This window comes from Lynx canadensis, chromosome B4 (assembly GCF_007474595.2).
Source record: "Lynx canadensis isolate LIC74 chromosome B4, mLynCan4.pri.v2, whole genome shotgun sequence".
Taxonomy (NCBI): Eukaryota; Metazoa; Chordata; class Mammalia; order Carnivora; family Felidae; genus Lynx; species Lynx canadensis.
Genome location: NC_044309.1, coordinates 59,265,871 through 59,283,025, shown reverse-complemented (window position 1 = coordinate 59,283,025; position 17,155 = coordinate 59,265,871). Strand labels below are relative to the sequence as shown.

Here is a 17,155-nt window from a genome sequence, read left to right as displayed (position 1 = left end):
ATGGTGGACACCATCTCTTCTGCAAACTGTAGATCTTGGGCCAAGTCTTCAAGCAGCCTTACATGTCAACCAGAAGCAGAAACTGTCAACCATGACCCCATAATTGTCCAAATTAGCTTTACATCCAAGGTCAGATAAGTAGATCTAGAGTGATTTTTAGGGATCTGCAACCCTCTAGAAGTCTTCCTAAATGACTGGTATATGACATTACTCTTAGATGGGAGGGAGAAAAAATGCCATCCCACAGTGAGGTTATCATTCAGTTGTCTGAGGAAGGTGACGTATATTATGAAGGGGTTTAAACTAAATTATAATAAAAACTATTGATTATTAGATTTTTTTCCCCATGCTTTGGACGAATCTGGGAAGGGAGAAGGAAGGCATTTGACTTCTGAAGTTGGGAGGATGGTGACTGGTAAATGATGCCACTGATTCAGTTGAATAATGGTTACAGGAAGAGAAGGCTAGGGATACAGATGGTGAGCAGAATGCTTTGCAGTCTTGCTGACTTGACAACATTGCTGAGGAAGGACGTCCTGTAACTTCACTGGGGTGGGAACAAAGAGAAGACATGCACTGAGCTATTTTAATAATGCAGCTGCAGATGCAGGCAGTTCTACATAGTAGGATTTGGAAGGTTTTTGTTGTTGTTGTTGTTGTTGTTGTTGTTGTTTTACAAGCATGATTGCTCTTGTGGAAATTAAGGAGCCAGATTCCCATTAACTGGTGCCAATATTTAACTCATCATATAGTTCATATAAAATTATTTCCCTTTATGATTTTTGCTATTGATATAAAAGCATTTCCTTGACTGATGCAAGATAAATTTTGGGGATTAGCTCTATTCAGAACCAGTATTTGTTTAAGTATTCGCTCTTTGAGTCTCTGCCTAGAACCTTGCTCTCCATCCAATTTCTAGACTCTTCTAGAAATGTCTAGATCCTTCTAGACTATTCTTGCTATATTGTTTCTGAACCTACTGCTTTATGTTACAGTGTATGCTATGCAATTAAAAATCTACCTTCCTCTATAAAATCACTGAATTAAGCAGTTTCCCATATTCCATTAGAGGAAATAAATTCAAATTCTTCTAGATGATAGGAAATAATTATAGTAAAGTGCAAATACTTTTGGAGAGCCATTTTTATTTTTCATCACTGTTGCCAAAAGGGTAATTGGGGTATCTACTATGCGCATGGCTCTGTTCTTAGTGTTACGTATTTTTTTTTTTCTGAGCCTACTCAGCTTTGGGGCTCTGCATAAGTTACATTTCTACCTTTTGTAGCTTACTAATATTTTGTTTACTAGAATGAAGGCAGGGATTTGTAGAGTTGTCCACTAACCTAAGATCAAAGTTTTATAGGATTTAAAATGTATAATCAATTTCTGCCCTTTCTGGAGGAAAACTTTTGGAATACCTTGACTTAGAGCATTTTGGCATCAAAATTAAAAAACTCAAATGTGACTGTAATTATGCAATTTCCATATTTTTTAAATTCCCCTGATCTGCTTTGGAATCATCCAGATGTTCTCTGGGCTAATATTTTTGTTCCATTTAATTACACTGAATTATTTTCTGAAATTAAAAGGGGTTGATTTTGAATTCTCTAGTGCTGCCTCCTTTTGTTGACTGCTGGCAATTTTAAATTAAAATAATTATTCTTCATAATTCCCATACTTAGGGAGTTTAGCATTGTCTGTGTCTTCTCCCAGGCTGAACTAAAGAGCATAGATTTGTAATGTAGTACATTTTGCCTGAGATTACTTTTCTTAAAACAAGACAGCTGCTTTTCCTTCAGGTCATTGTTTGAAAAAATAGACTTAAATATACCTGCCAAAGCTTTGCCAGTATTTTCAACTGATTTTTTTTTTTTTTTATAAAGGTGACATATATCAGAAAGATCTCCTTTCCACCCTAGGAGATTTGTCATTCTTTACTCTTGTAATATCTTAATCCTAGTTTGTAGTACAAACTTGGTTGTCTTTAATTTTCTTCTCTTCCAGAAAAAAAAAAAAGAACATGGCCTTTTAAAAATTCAACCTCCACGTTTAAGAGACAAAAGAAATTTAATTACATTTCTAGCTTTTGCAGTTTCAATTTCTCATCAATAGTTTTTGCTATCAAATAGAAACTCTGTCTCATTCTCTGACCTCCTGTCTTTTTCTATCTAAATGGTTTCCATTCATATCAGCAGTTGGGCTCCTTCCCTCTTCTGCACTGGCTTCACTTACATATATAGCTTGACACTTCCTCCTACAACTTTTTAGGATTTACTTAGTGACGTCTTGTAGACAGTCTCTCTCGCACTCTTTTTTCTCTATTATTTACCTGTGGTGGAGGTTGGACTGCTTTCCTTTCCCTCCTGGCACCTATCTATTCTAGGATAGATAGATAGGTGATACCATCCTACAATCCAACAGCAACCTTGTGAATGCTTCTGTTCCGTATCCGTTACTTTCCGCAATTATAATACTATTGAGTGAAAGAGATAAGGTGGTCAGAAAGGTAGAAAGTAATCTTGAAGACAATCGTGGCATGATAAAGAAAAGAGAGTGGGGTTTAAAGAAAATGGTAGTGAACTACAGAATCAAATGCTAAAGAAAGTTTTGGTAATTATGAGTCATTGGCACACAGCAATTTTAGTACAGTGTGGTAGAGAGTATTCTTTTCTTTTAAAAATTTTTTTAAGTTTATTTATTTATTTAGAGAGAGAGCAAGCAGGAGAGGGGCAGAGAGAGATGGAGAGAAAGAGAATTCCAAGCAGGCCCCACACCATCAGCATGGAGCCTGATGTGGGGCTCAAACCCCCGAACCGTGAGATGGTGACCTGAGCCGAAACCAAGAGTCTGGAGCTTAATGGACTGAGCTACCCAGGCGTCCCTTATTTTGGAAATGTAGTAGGGGCCATAATCTGAGATGTGTGACTTCTTCCAAGGATGGGCATATCACTTAAAAATGGTAGTTTAGCCTCAACTTAGCCATATTTTTAAAGAGGTGAGAATGAATCAGTAGAGAGTAGAAACTGCTCACGTACAGGAAACAGAGATGAAGCAGGGAGAGGAGGCAGGGGAGATGGAATTTTTAAAAGCCATGCATGAGAAGTTTTGTTTTGTTTTGTTTTTTCCTCTGAGACCCAGCAGGGAAGGTAGGTTTGTAGATGGTACTGGAATTTGCAGATGGAAAAGAGGAGATGTTCATAGCCTCTGTAAAATGGTGAGAGAGGTTATTTGCTAAGGTTGGCATTCAGATTGGGAACCTCCATCTTGGGCAATATTTGCCTGACAAAAGCAAAGGTGAATACAAAGTTTACTAAGGCATGGTGATGGGTCTGCACTGGTAGAGTCACTCCCCTACTTGAAGCCTTTCATCAAAATTCTTTTTTTTTAATGTTTATTTATTTTTGAGAGAGAGAGAGAGAGAGAGAGCGAGCGAGTGTGGGGGAGGGGCAGAGAGAGAGGGAGACACAGAATCCGAAGCAGGCTCCAGTTTCTGAGCTGACAGCACAGTGCCTGATGTGGGGCTCGAACCCAGGAACCATGAAATCATGGCCTGAGCTGAAGTTGGATGCTTAACCAACTGAGCCACCCAGGCACCCCATCATCAGAATTCTTTGACCAGCACACAAAGTTTTGTCTGTTTGTTTGTTTCTTTTCTTTCTTGGTTTGCATTAATTTTGTGATTTGTTATGGAGATGGCTTTGGACAACAGCTGGCGACAAATGAAATTACATTGGCTGGCTTTGCATATGTTTGTCACTTCTTTTCCCTGGGTTTAGATTGGGGGTCCCCTCTAACTGTGAGAACCCAACACCATCAATATAGTCAGGAGTTCAATGTGTTGTTTGACACAAGTTGGATGTGACATTCATCCCAGTGCCATTTTGTATGTGTTGTAAATCAGGAAGGTAATCAGGCGCCACTCTACTAATTGGTCTCTCTACAGGATGCACGGACAGTTCTTGCCTTAGTCTATACACTATTCTGTGTGTTCTTTCTGCAGAGCCCTTTGGCTGCAGTGACCTCTTCACTTAACAAGTGCTCCTCTACCTCCACACATCTCTCATACTTAAATAAGTTTCATCTTTCAAGACCTTGGCTTCAACTTGACCTCCTTCATAAAGCTGTCTAAAGCTATAGTTTTTCTCCCTTTCCCTCTCTGAATAGTGAATTCTGCTCAGTTCAAATCTTTATTTTCATGTTTTCCCAGTTTCCCTAGTTAGACTGTACTGTTCATGTGGGAAGGACCACATATTCTATTTCTTTTCGATCCGTTCATCTTTGTCTGTTACCAGGCATGTGTGAAGTCTTAATAAATGTTCACTTATTAAATTATTTGTGACATATTTTATTTTTATTTAATGATTACAAGATATTTAAAATATGTCACTCCCTATCTTTGTGTTTTTATTGTACTGCTACAAATAATTGTTGTCACAATGAAGTATTTTGGTGTTTTGGGACCTCTTAGGAAGCTTTATTAATTTATTACATTAGAATATTATTTTTAATTTAAATTTTATTTTCTTTTCTTCATTTTCATGGTTTTTTACATGCTTTGCTGGCCCCAAGTCATGACTCTTAAGGATGTCATGGTAACCTGGCAGAGAATTCTTGGGTTAAAGTGTTCTTTCCTTCCATTCCTGCAGTGTTTTTTCAGCTGTTATGATATGATTCTTCACTCTTTTTTTCCCTGTAGTTTATCCCTGATGATGAAATTACACATTTTATGCCCGGGATTTTTACTATTCTTTCTCCTATAGGCAATATAAAGCAATGATATATCTGATATGTTTAGCATAAGGAAATACACTGATAACGTTATGTGTATTATCTTTTCCTTTTTAACTTAACTCTTTAATTATCACTAATACTGTTTATCTTGTAATTTGGTGGTTATTGGGAAATAGTAATTTTCATGACTCTTTCAAACCAAGGAACTTTTTATGGGATAAAAAAGTACAAAGGAAACATTTAAGAACATTTTATAATATACTCATTATTTATTACAAAGTTATATATGGGATAAAAATGCATACTTGTGTTTGTTTTAGGAATCAAGCATTTTAAGTCCAGTGCAGGATGGAACAAGGAAACCTCAGATTGACAGCAACAGGGGTAATAACTACCGGATCGTGAAGGAGGTCAGCAGATGTCCACCATTTTTATATGGGCTTATGTTTGCATGGCAAATAATTTTTGCTTGTGTATCATATTTAATATTATATCTTTTATATTTAATGCTTTTCCTCTTTTTCAAGATTTTGATTAGACTAAGTAAACTCTGTGTACAGAATAAAAAGTGTCGGAATCAACATCAACGATTACTGAAAAATATGGGAGCCCATTCGGTGGTGTTGGATCTTCTGCAGATACCCTATGAAAAGGTTAGTTCTTAGTTACTTAAAAATTTTTTAAAAATTTTGATATGATCTGTTATCATATATAGCAAAGTTACAAGAATTTTTTTCCCTGAACTACTTGAAAGTAAGTTGCCGATCTGATCAGCCCTGAGCCCTTTAGCGTGTGCTTCCTACAGAAAGGACATTCTTCTTTCTACATAACCACACAACAACCTTCCAGGTCAGGAAAGAGCATGACACTTTACTGCCACTTAAGCCTCAGTCACTGGTCACATTTTTCTCATCATCTGAAATGTGTCCTGTGTGACAAAAAGGTCCACTTGAGAAACAGGTGCTGTTTGGAGCTCCTATGACATTGACACTTTTGAAGACAGACCAGCTCTTTTGAAAACTGTTCCTTAATTTGGGCCAGCTAATGTTTCCTCATGATTAGATTCAGTTATGCATCTTTGGCAGGAACATAACAAGTGAGGCTACATTCTTCCCACCACTTCCTATCAGGAGGTGCATGATTCTGATTTTGATCCCATTACTGATGGTGTTTACTTTGATCACTTGATTAAGGCGGTGCCTGCCAGGATTCTCCACTGTGAAGCACTCATTTTCCCTTGGTAATTAATAAGTATTTTGTGGAGAGGTGCTCTGAAACTAAGCAAATACACCATTCTTCATCAAACTTTCAATTTATTTATTCACTTATTTATTTTGATCAGTATAAACTTGTGGATGCTCTTTATTCAGTAGGTTATTCTAGGCTTCTCTAATTATCTATTTGATTCTCAAATTGTCCCCAGTCTGCCCACTGGGACTCCTCTGAATTAGCTTCTCTGTCCTCTAACATGCCACATCATTCTTTGAATAGTTTCTTGCTTTTTGCACCTTAAAACGTTCCAAGGTCACCTTGCATTTTTCTTGTTCCAGCTCTGGAGTCGGCCATTTCTTTAAGTGGCCCTGCTTCTGTTTGGGGAAGTATGTGTTTAGAAGCAAAGTTCTGAAAATTAAGTGTACTTACTGCTTTTGGGGTTTTGTCCCTCTAGGCTCTCTAAATAGACAAATCCAGGGAACATACGTGTGTATTGAAACAGTTACCCATGTCAATACTTTGTAATAGCTAATCTTCCATCACTGCTATTGCCTACTACTCCATGTGGACACCCTCCTCACCTCAGGCTCTGACAACCCCCCACGCCAGGGTGGATGCCCCTTTATCTCTCAAGCACCACCATGCCCTGCCAGGCCTTTCCTGGTGCATATGTTCTCCTGACTTGGACTTTCACTCCTTACGTAGGCTTGCTCCCCTCTTCAGCTTACTTTTTAACAGGTAAGCTTATAAATTCTATCATTCCTTGGGGGGCATAATTCATTCAATGCATAGAATGCAATACAAGATTTATTGAAAGGCAACAAAAGGTATTAAATCCTCAGCATTTATTATCCAAATTATTTCATCTTTGATATTGTAACGTGGGCATTGGACATGTGATCAAGTCCCTTTTTCTAATAACATAACTGTAGCATTCAGTATTTTACTACTATGCTATGTTTATAGATTGATTTGTTCAGTTTTAAGAGCTGCCTTGTTCAGAAACATAAAAAGAATAAGATGAGAGTTTTCAAAGAAATGTCAGATACGGTAGTTCTGGCTCTGGTGTTCTATACTGGCCAGCTTTTCAGTGGGAATTGGGTATTCCTGTGGCTGAAGTCTCTTTGATGTCTTTCATCTATCCCTGGATTACACAAGTGAAGGAAAGTGTTAGTAGATTTTGAATTAAAATTTTCTATTTTTCAGTTAGGAATGAAGTTTTTTTGTTTTATTTATTCTCCAGTTAAGTATGAGGAAATGGGTCTATTAATGATCGTAGGCTGTTTAGTTAGTTATAGATAGCATAAACTGTAGACTCTTAGATTAGGAAAAACAGAAAACATTAAATTATTTATTAAAACTACTACTGAAAATATGAGTACATTATGTTTCTCTGACACTGCGTACATGACAGATCGGATAATCAACTACCCAGAAAAAACTTAGGTGGTTCCAGTGATATTGTTGAAAGACCACTTTTGAGAAGAGAACTTTGTATTCTTTGTGAATTTCGAGACTTCATTTCTTATTGAGATTCCTATAAGTGAATGATAGTGTTGTGGGACTTTGGAAAATGACAGTAAATAAGGAAAAGAACTTATGAGTACATGTGTTAAGATAGAGGGGGACCCAAAAAAGACTGGGGAAGGGAGGGGGTCAGAGAGCAAAGAGGAACAGGAAAACAAAGAGATGGAAATAAGAGACAAAGTACATAGCAAAAAGGTGAGGGCAGAGAGCAGGGGAGGGGGAAGTAGAGTTGAGATGAGGTCAGAAATATATATAAATAGAAATTTATGGGTGGGAATGGAGGAAAAGTGAGTGGAGAGAAGAAAGAGAGTAGGGACAAGGCAAGAGGATGAGAGATGACGGATGCTGGGAAAAACAGTAGGAAGGGAAGAGTTTGGGAAGGAGAAGAATCTAGAAGGTGGGAAAGAGGAGGAAGCAAGAAAAAGGAATAACCAGATACATGGAAGTACTGGGAAAGAGAGCAAGTCCAAGAGAAGGGAGGGGCAAGAGGGATTTGGGGTAAAGCAGAGAGGAGGGAACAGAGAGGTCAAGGGGCCAGAGAGAAAGGAAGGCAGGACAGGTGAGCTGTGGGCACAGAGGCAGGGGAGGAAGATGCAGCTGTAGGCAGACTTGGATGAAGGTAGTGAACAAGCAGGAAGGCTGGGGACCAACTAAAACAAAGAGGGGCTGAGAGTGTGGAGCAGAACAGGTAATAGAAGGAGAAACAAAGAGAAGGTAAGAAACATCTAGAAGATGGTGGAGGTGGGGGGTGGTAACAGTGAGGTAACCTGGAGAGGTGTAGAAACAGCAAGAGCACAGAGGAGGGGGAGCATAGAACAGTGGCAGAGAGGAAAAAGAATACATGTGGGAAAGAAGGTCCTTTTTCATAATATTTGGTATTATGGTATGTTTGTTTCTTCATATCATTGCTACTCTCTTGCTTACAGAATGACGAAAAGATGAATGAAGTGATGCATCTGGCCCACACGTTCCTGCAGAATTTCTGTCGGGGAAATCCACAGAACCAAGTTCTCCTTCACAAACATCTCAATTTGTTTTTAACTCCTGGTGTACGTATTTTAGTGACTTCTAATATTTATAGAAAAGTGCCCATCAAATTTGTTTTAGCAGCACTGATGAATGGAATTCTATTAGCCTTTGCCACCTTATTTTTTCCTCGTAGGGGTTCTCTCCCTAAAAGTGAGTATGTTTTATTTCCATTAAGGAAACATTTACAGACACTTGAAATATTACATGAATTTTACCTGAAAGTGACAACTTCCTTTATATGTATATAGTTTAATGTTAGGGAAAAAATATGGTAGAACAAAGATCTAACTGCAATGCCCTGAGTGAGATAAATATGGAAAACTCGAAGGTAGAGTTAACTCTGTAAAATGCGTGTTGGCGGATCCTGGGGAAGAGCTAACTTTGAGTAATAATTAATCTCAAGAATACCATTGCCAACATGCTGACCTTTATGACAATCAACTCCTTCTTCCAACTAAATTCCTTTGTGAGCTCAGTTTTCTTTTAATGGTGAATGATCTCACTGCATTTCGTAGAAGACTTGCACAGGAAACCCACTATGGCTTTGCATAAAGTAGAAAACTGATCACAAGCAGGGAAATTAGCGTAAGTAGAGTAAAATAGAAAATTGATCGTGTCAGAATTACAAGGGCACATTCCTCTCTGGTTAGCTCCTTGAAGCAGAAACCATGCGGCACATCTTCATGAACAATTACCATCTCTGCAATGAGATCAGCGAGAGGGTAGTACAACACTTTGTGCACTGCATTGAGACACATGGCCGCCACGTGGAGTACCTGAGGTTTTTGCAAACGATTGTAAAAGCAGATGGCAAATATGTGAAGAAATGCCAGGATATGGTAATGACAGAGGTATGTTCTCAGTTTGCATTTTAAGCAGTTTCCCAGAAATAATGGGCTCAAGTAGGTGTTTTCTGTGAATGTATAGTGTAGAAAACCCCCCACAATAAAGGTTTGGAAAACAATTGAATCCTGACGACTTCAGCAACAAATATATTTTGTTTAGATCTAGTGAAGGAACATAATGTATGTTGATTTTATAATTTTCCAAGAGTTTATTTTTCTTTTTGATCCTTAATGAATTTATGTATTTTAAATGGCAAAATTGTATGAAATAATTTAGAAGGGGAGTGATACATTTTATATTTAAAATTTTTTCAATATGTAACAACAATGGTTTAAACTTTGCTTTCCCACTGCCTTTTGATACTTTGTTCCTCAAATATAGAATGGATATTCTCTGCTACCATTTGTAGAAAGGTTTGAAGGGAATTAAATTAATTAATAGAAATTATACATTGGTGATTTATTATAGGTAGAACCGTAGGCATTTAGAGTAAGTTGAAAATTTAAGAAACTCAAATTGTTGAAGTACCTCATTTATTTTGCCCTCTTCATTGTGATGTTTGACATTGAGTGAGGTTTATGCAATGAATAAGTTACTCACCAGGAACGAAGTGGTACTTTGGAGAAATTGAGCCCATTTGGGTAAATCATTTCTCTGTGACCTAATGGTTCTCTAAAGACCTATATGGATTAAGGCTGCTTTCAACCATGGCGACTAAACAGTCACGTAATAGATTATATTGATATGAGGGGATTTTCATAATTATATACTTTAAACTTGGGAATGGGGGGAGACTTCTATATTGACACGATGTGATCCCTCCTGCCCCATAGAAATCTTAAAATTAATTCAGCCTAAAGCCTTAAATTTTTATATATATATATATATATATATATATATATATATATATATATTTATTTATTTATTTTGAGAGGGGGTGGGGGGAAGGGGCAGAGAGAGAGAGAGGGAGACCCCAATCCAAAGCAGGCTCCAGGCTCTGAGCTGTCAGCACAGAGCCTGATGTGGGGCTCAAACCTGTGAACCATGACATCATGACCTGAGCTGAAGTTGGACGCTTAACCAAGTGAGCCACCCAGGTTCCCCTCTCTCTCTTTTTTTAAGTGTTCTTTTTCTCTCATCTCCACTTTTACCTCCATTCCCTATTGCTGCCCATGACACATGGAACTTCCAGATTCTTGTTGAGCTGCATTTGGCTCAAAGTACTTGCTTTTTGTTTGTTTGTTTATTTTTGAGCAAGAGAAAGAGTGCGAGTGGGGGAGGGGCAGAGAGAGAGGGAGACACAGAATCAGAAGCAGGCTTCAGGCTCTGAGCTGTCAGCGCAGAGTCTGATGCGGGGCTCTAACCCACGAACTGTGAGATCATGACCTGAGCCGAAGTCAGACACTTAACAAATTGAGCCACCCAGGTGCCCCAAGATACTTGCCTTTTTATTCTGTCACTATTGAAGGGAGTGGAGATATTTTATTCTGTTTTAGTAAGATTAGACTTATGAGATTTCTCATGTCTTTGGCAACGGCATCTTCTATTTGAAGTAGAGGAAAGTAAGTTTATTCAAATATTTTGCAGGTTTAATTTCAGGGGGTAACTCACTGGTGAATGATTAACTATCATCCATGTCATTTAATTCTTGTCCCTATCCATCCTCCCCATATCTCCCTGGCTGGTTTTGATAGTATTCATAAATAATCACTTGGCGCATGACCAGAATCTTTTTACTACTCTGTCTTGGTATAGTTATGCTTTTGCAACATTATTTGTGTTTTTACAAAGAGATGCATGTATTTCCAGATAGACCAAGCCTTTAGAAATAACTGCACAGATGAACATTCGATTTGGACTGCTATGTAGATTCTCTTATTATCGTTTCAGTTGATAAATGGGGGTGAAGATGTGCTGATATTTTACAATGATAGAGCCTCATTTCCCATCCTTCTCCATATGATGTGTTCAGAGAGAGACCGAGGGGATGAGAGTGGCCCCTTAGCTTACCACATCACGCTGGTGGAGTTGCTGGCAGCATGTACAGAGGGGAAAAATGTCTACACTGAAATCAAGTGCAATTCCCTTCTGCCCTTGGACGACATAGTAAGGGTGGTGACCCATGATGACTGCATCCCTGAGGTAAGCCTGGCAAAAGCTTAGCAGCCATGGAATTGTTATTAACATAAAGTCCGTAAGTGCCGAAGTCCCCATACTATTTATAACGAGATAACGTATTTAGTCAAGAAATTGTACTCAGCTATGTAATTAGAAAAATTTAAAAGGGCATAAAGAGATTACTTTTTTAGTTCCACAAGAAGCTATGAAAGATGATACATTTTTCAAAGTAGAGACACTGTTGGTTTACTGGGAGCTACTATAAGAGTCTCTTAAATTCTAAGTATGTCAATATGGTAAAACAGATTTACTTGTAACCTGTGGTATGTTCTTGAGAATGTAATAAATGCTCCATAAATAATTCACGGTCATCAATAGAGGCCAGGATGGTGCAGCAGTATCATCTATTAGACTCTGAAGGTTTACCTTGCTTTATGGAATAAATGCATTCATGGAAATATGGACATGCATTTTGCTTTATTCAGACATCTGTTTTTTGCTCTCTGTCCTTCTTTGGCTGATAATAGGGAAAAAAAAAACTTGTTAAAAACTGGTTGTCTGCCAACAGGATTAATGAGGCTTCCAGGAATGTATATTGCAATAATTTCTTTTTTTTCTACTGTTGTATTGCTGCAAAGTTCATTAATGTGTGATGCATTGAATATGATATAAGTCCAAACATTTTTTTTTTTTAAGAATCAGGTTGTAGCAAAAAGTTTATGAAGAAAAATAACAGTGCCCTGCTCGTCCCATCCACCTTTTTTCCTTCCTTTTTCAATTCTTCCCTCCCGTCCTTCCAATCAGTTTTACTTTTTATTTTTAATTTATTTTTTAAATTTACATCCAAGTTAGTAAGCATATAATGCATCAATGATTTCAGGAGTAGATTCCTTAATGCCCCTTACCCATTTAGCCCATCCCCCCCCCCCCGACAACCCCTCCAGTAACCCTCTGTTCTTCATATTTAAGAATCTCTTATGTTTTGTCCCCCTCCCTGTTTTTATATTATTTTCGCTTCTCTTCCCTTGTGTTCATCTGTTCTGTATCTTAAAGTCCTCATATGAGTGAAGTCATACTGTATTTGTCTTTCTCTGACTGACTAATTTCACTTAGCATAATACCCTCTAGTTCCATCCACATAGTTGCAAATGGCAAGATTTCATTCTTTTTGATTGCCGAGTAATACTCCATTGTATATATACATACCACTCCTTCGTTATCCATTCATCCATCGATGGGCACTTGGTCTCTTTCCATACTTTGGCTATTGTTGATAGTGCTGCTCTAAACATTGGGGTGCATGTATCCCTTCGAAATAGCATCCCTGTCTCCTTTAGTAAATCCAAACATTTTAAGTCAGAGTGACTTAACAATGTGTTAGATTAACTTCCCTACTTCCAACTAGTGCTATGTAGTGATGAACTTAAAAATATATTTTTGTGAAATTTTGTGGAATTGTTGACACTTCATACGAAAGGTACTTCATGCTTTGATTAGTTTGAAAGAAGATGGCAAAGAAAGGAAGCATAGTGTAGTGCTTAAATTCATGGCTTCTGTCTTTATTTGAGGCCTGATGCTGACTGTGCTTCTTCCCACATGCAGTTCTTTCTGACCACACCACTCTGACCTCTTATATTCACCTACCTTGCTCCTCTTCATCCTTCTTGATTCAAGCATTACTTCTTTAAGGAATACTTCCCTGGCCTCCCATAGTAGATAGAGTCTATACGAGTCTACAATTTGAAATTTGGCCTTTGGATTTTGTTAACACATGTCTATAGCCTTCACATCCTTTCTCAAGATTATAAGCTTGATGAAAATAGCAACTAGGTTGTTTCTATTTACCATTATATTGTCTGAACCTAAGTCTATACTTAATAAATATGTTGTGAGGGACACCTGTGTGGCTCAGTTGGTTGAGTGTCCAACTCTTGATTTTGGCTCAGGTCATGATCTCACGGTTTGTGAGATGGAGTCTTGTGAAGGGCTCAGTGCTGACAGTACAGAGCCTGCTTGAGATTCCCTTTCTCTCTGCCCCTCCCCAGATCATTTTCTCTCTCAAAGTAAATAAATAACATTTAAAAAATACATGTTTTGAGTCAATGAATGAATGAAAGAATGAGTCAGAATCCTGGATCCGTTACTTCTAGCTGTGTGACTGATTCCAACAGGTTACTTAACCTTTCTGATCTTCAATTTCCACAACTTTATTTTATTTTATTTTGTTTATTTTACTAATGTAAGTAATCTCTGCACCCAGCATGGGGCTTGAATTCATGACCTGAGATCAAGAGTCGCATGCTCTTCTGACTGAGCCAGCTAGGTGCCCCAATTTCCGCAATTTTTAAGTGAAACAAGGATAGTATATATCTGAGAGGATTGTTGGAGGATTAAATTAAGTAAGATATTACTTACAAAATGCTGAAGGTGTTTGGCATGCAGCAAACCATGGATAAATATAAGCTGCTGTCAAGATGATTATGATAATGCACTGAATGGTTCTGATGTCTCCTTTCCTATAATCAGTTCTTGACACAGGCACCCTGTCACTGAAGATTTGTTTTTGACCAGAGTCAAGTAGAGATAAGCACTGAAGGCATGAAAGCTGGCTCTGTATTCCTTATGGTTCTAAGTTGGATTCAATGAATCCTTGAAATTGTTTACATGATTTTGTATTTTATATGCATTTTTGAGGGAGGTTTATAGCACACATCACATTTTCATCAAAAAGAAAGAAAGAAAAGAAAAGAAAAACTACTGCCCTACACACTTTAGAAGCACTATATGTTGGTGAGATTCAGTCCTTTTTGAGGCATTTTGTTAAGTATGGAAAATAATTTTACTACATCTTAAAATAATGTAATTTTTTGTAAGCTGTGAGCCTGTTTCTTCTCAGAAATAGTAATTTAAATATTTCTGAATGGCAATAACATATTATTTAATGAATACATTTAAACATTATATTAGAACCCTCTTGGTTTCAAAGTATAGAGACCTATCTTAAATGGTTTAAATAAAAAAAAAGGGAATTTTATTGGCTCTTGTATTTGGAAATTTGAAGGATAGTTCTTCTGGTGGGTCAAGATATTCAAACAATGTCAGAATTCTTCCATCTCTTGGTCCCTTTTCCTTTGTGGTTTTGCATCGTTCTCCTGAGCTTGTTTGTCCTCCACACGTCTGGAGAAGATGGCTTCTTGGAATTCAGGTTTACCTTGTTCTACTTTAGTAATAAGAGTGAGAGAGAGAGAGAGAGAGAGAGAGAGAGAGAGGTGGAGGGGAGGGGGAATGACAGAGATGGAGAGAAAGACAGAGAGAGAGAAATGGGGAGAGAGAGGAAAGAAGACAGGGAAAGGGATCACATTTGACTCTCAGTGTCTCAGGTACAATAGACTTGGTTTAAGTCAAGTGTACTTTTGCACACCAATCACTGGGCCCAGGGGAACAGGCTCCTAGGTCATGTGTTTACCCTGGGTCAGGGGCTGGAGTAGTTTAGTAAAAGAAGGGAAATGAGAATGTTTTCTAGGTAGAAACAAAACATGCTATAATACACGATAGTCACTCAGATTTTACTTAACTTGTCGTAATTGGCATTTGAAAATGAACAATCAAGAAAACAAACTTTCTTTTGTATTTGAAACTTGCACAGGTTAAAATTGCTTATGTGAATTTCGTTAATCACTGTTATGTGGACACAGAAGTGGAAATGAAAGAAATCTACACAAGTAACCACATTTGGAAGTTATTTGAGAACTTCTTGGTGGATATGGCAAGGGTGAGTTACACTTCCATCATTAAATAGTACTGCATGTTTAGTTCGGCTGTTGGTATATATTTTAACAAGGTGGTATCAAAGATCTGGATGAAAACTTGGAATTAAACTCGCCAACTTTGGATGTAATCCATTACATTAAAAAAGTTGTGATTGCATTTCACAAGATTGTAACATTTAATGAGTTCATATGCACAAAATACCCAGTATAGTGTGTGTAGCAACAAAGAGTTCGTTTTTACTTTTAAAACTGACTATATCATTTTGTTATGAAATGGAATTTTAGTGGCATTTTTACAGTGGTTAGGAAGATATTGGCAGAGGTCAATTTGTATTCAACCTCTTAACATGGGTGCAATTATGAACCATAGACGGAAGAGATCTTGGGAAGCCTTGACCCATGCTTTCAGACAGACAGGTACTTGACCAGACTACCCAGGGCTTAGCATTGCTCAGTGTTGCCTATTCAGAATTTTCTTTGGGAGAGTGCTCCAGTAATTGAATCATCTGGTATTTTCACTTGTCAGTCAAAATATCTCTTGCTTTTTACTGAGTCCATTTCCTCTTGTTTGACTTTTGGTGGGGATTGGAGAGGACATGTGGAGCTGGTTGACATTTTCTAGATATTGTCCAGCATATGGTTTTGAGTAAAACTGAGTAAATGAATGCACAACTGAAGAAAGGAAGGAAGGAATCTTCTTTATAGACAGCACTTAATTTCATTTAGTTTATCTTAGGCCCTCCCCCGCATTTTGGCATGTTGAATTGTCAAAACATACAGGTTCTATTATGTTAGTATTTTTTGATCTTCTCTAGTTTTCCTTTGAAGTTATGGGATATAATGTTCAAAGAGTTGCACTAATAGATGATAGTATATAGATAATGCCTAGAACTATGATGACTTATGGCGGACTGGCCCAGTGCTTTGGCTCTCTGCATTCCTGAGTGCTTTATGCCTCATTTAGATATATTTAGAGGAGAGGGATTAGTGAGGTCCATATTTACACTGTCTTATAAGAATGGATGCTGAATGTTATCCACTAGCTAACTGCCTCCATACAACCCTTTCTGGAAGGAGAGAAGACAAAGGGGGTATGATAAAACATCGAGACAGACTCAGACATCTGAGAGTAATCTTGGAAAATAAAATAAATCATTATTATTCCAGTCCAGGAACTCTTTTATTTAGTCAGAGTTTGCAGGTGAAGTGTGCTTGTTTTACCTTGGATGTGGTGTGGGATGAGCCAACTCTACTATGTTCAAGCACATGTGGAGTAAGGCAGTTCCGATTTGACTTCATTTCTATAGAATGAAAAGCCACTCATTACCTTTGTCAGGTAAACCAGCACCTGTGGAGAAATCATCTTGTTTTACACAGGACTTTTGTACCACTCATATTTACCCCTGTGTCCTAGAGAAAGCCCTTGTGTCTGATCGGCTGCAAGTATCTCTAGAGACCTTGAAGTAAAGGATGGTTTATATGCCGATGACTGAGCTTTAAAACTGCGCGTGCAGGAAGATATTAAAGAGATTATAGACTGATTTGCAGAGTTGCACAGTGCCACGGACTAAAGATAAGCTTGAAAAGACCAAGGTCACATTCTAGGTGGCATGAACTGCAAAGCTAAAAGGATTTTTATTTTTTAAACCATAGAAAGCTGATGGTAACTGCCACTGGTTATGCCACCTTGGAAACACCCTTTTCATTGATGTGTTCGTAAGGCTAAGACCTATATATTCTTTTTTGTTTGTGTGTTTTCAAAGCATGTGCCTGCTAGGAAAGATTTTTATTTTAACTATTTTGATTAAGTAGACAATTAATGTTATTTGTTATAAAGCCTTGAGGGGAGTTTTGAGATCTTTTTAGTTTATTCACTCATTATGTCTAACCACAACAGCTTATCTATATTGCAAAAAGCATTG

The 17,155-nt window shown here is 37.7% G+C and overlaps 1 protein-coding gene across 6 annotated transcripts in view; it reads left to right on the top strand.

Moving 5' to 3' along the window:
• The window catches only part of ITPR2 (inositol 1,4,5-trisphosphate receptor type 2), a 505,414-nt gene that overhangs the window by 220,859 nt on the left and 267,400 nt on the right, over positions 1-17,155 (top strand). For all 6 annotated transcript variants that reach the window (XM_030322010.1, XM_030322009.1, XM_030322008.1 and 3 more), the window contains 6 exons: positions 5,052-5,141; positions 5,259-5,384; positions 8,397-8,519; positions 9,150-9,350; positions 11,236-11,487; positions 15,110-15,235. In XM_030322010.1, coding sequence (XP_030177870.1) covers positions 5,052-5,141; positions 5,259-5,384; positions 8,397-8,519; positions 9,150-9,350; positions 11,236-11,487; positions 15,110-15,235 — 918 coding nt within the window. The remainder of the gene's footprint in view (positions 1-5,051; positions 5,142-5,258; positions 5,385-8,396; positions 8,520-9,149; positions 9,351-11,235; positions 11,488-15,109; positions 15,236-17,155) is intronic.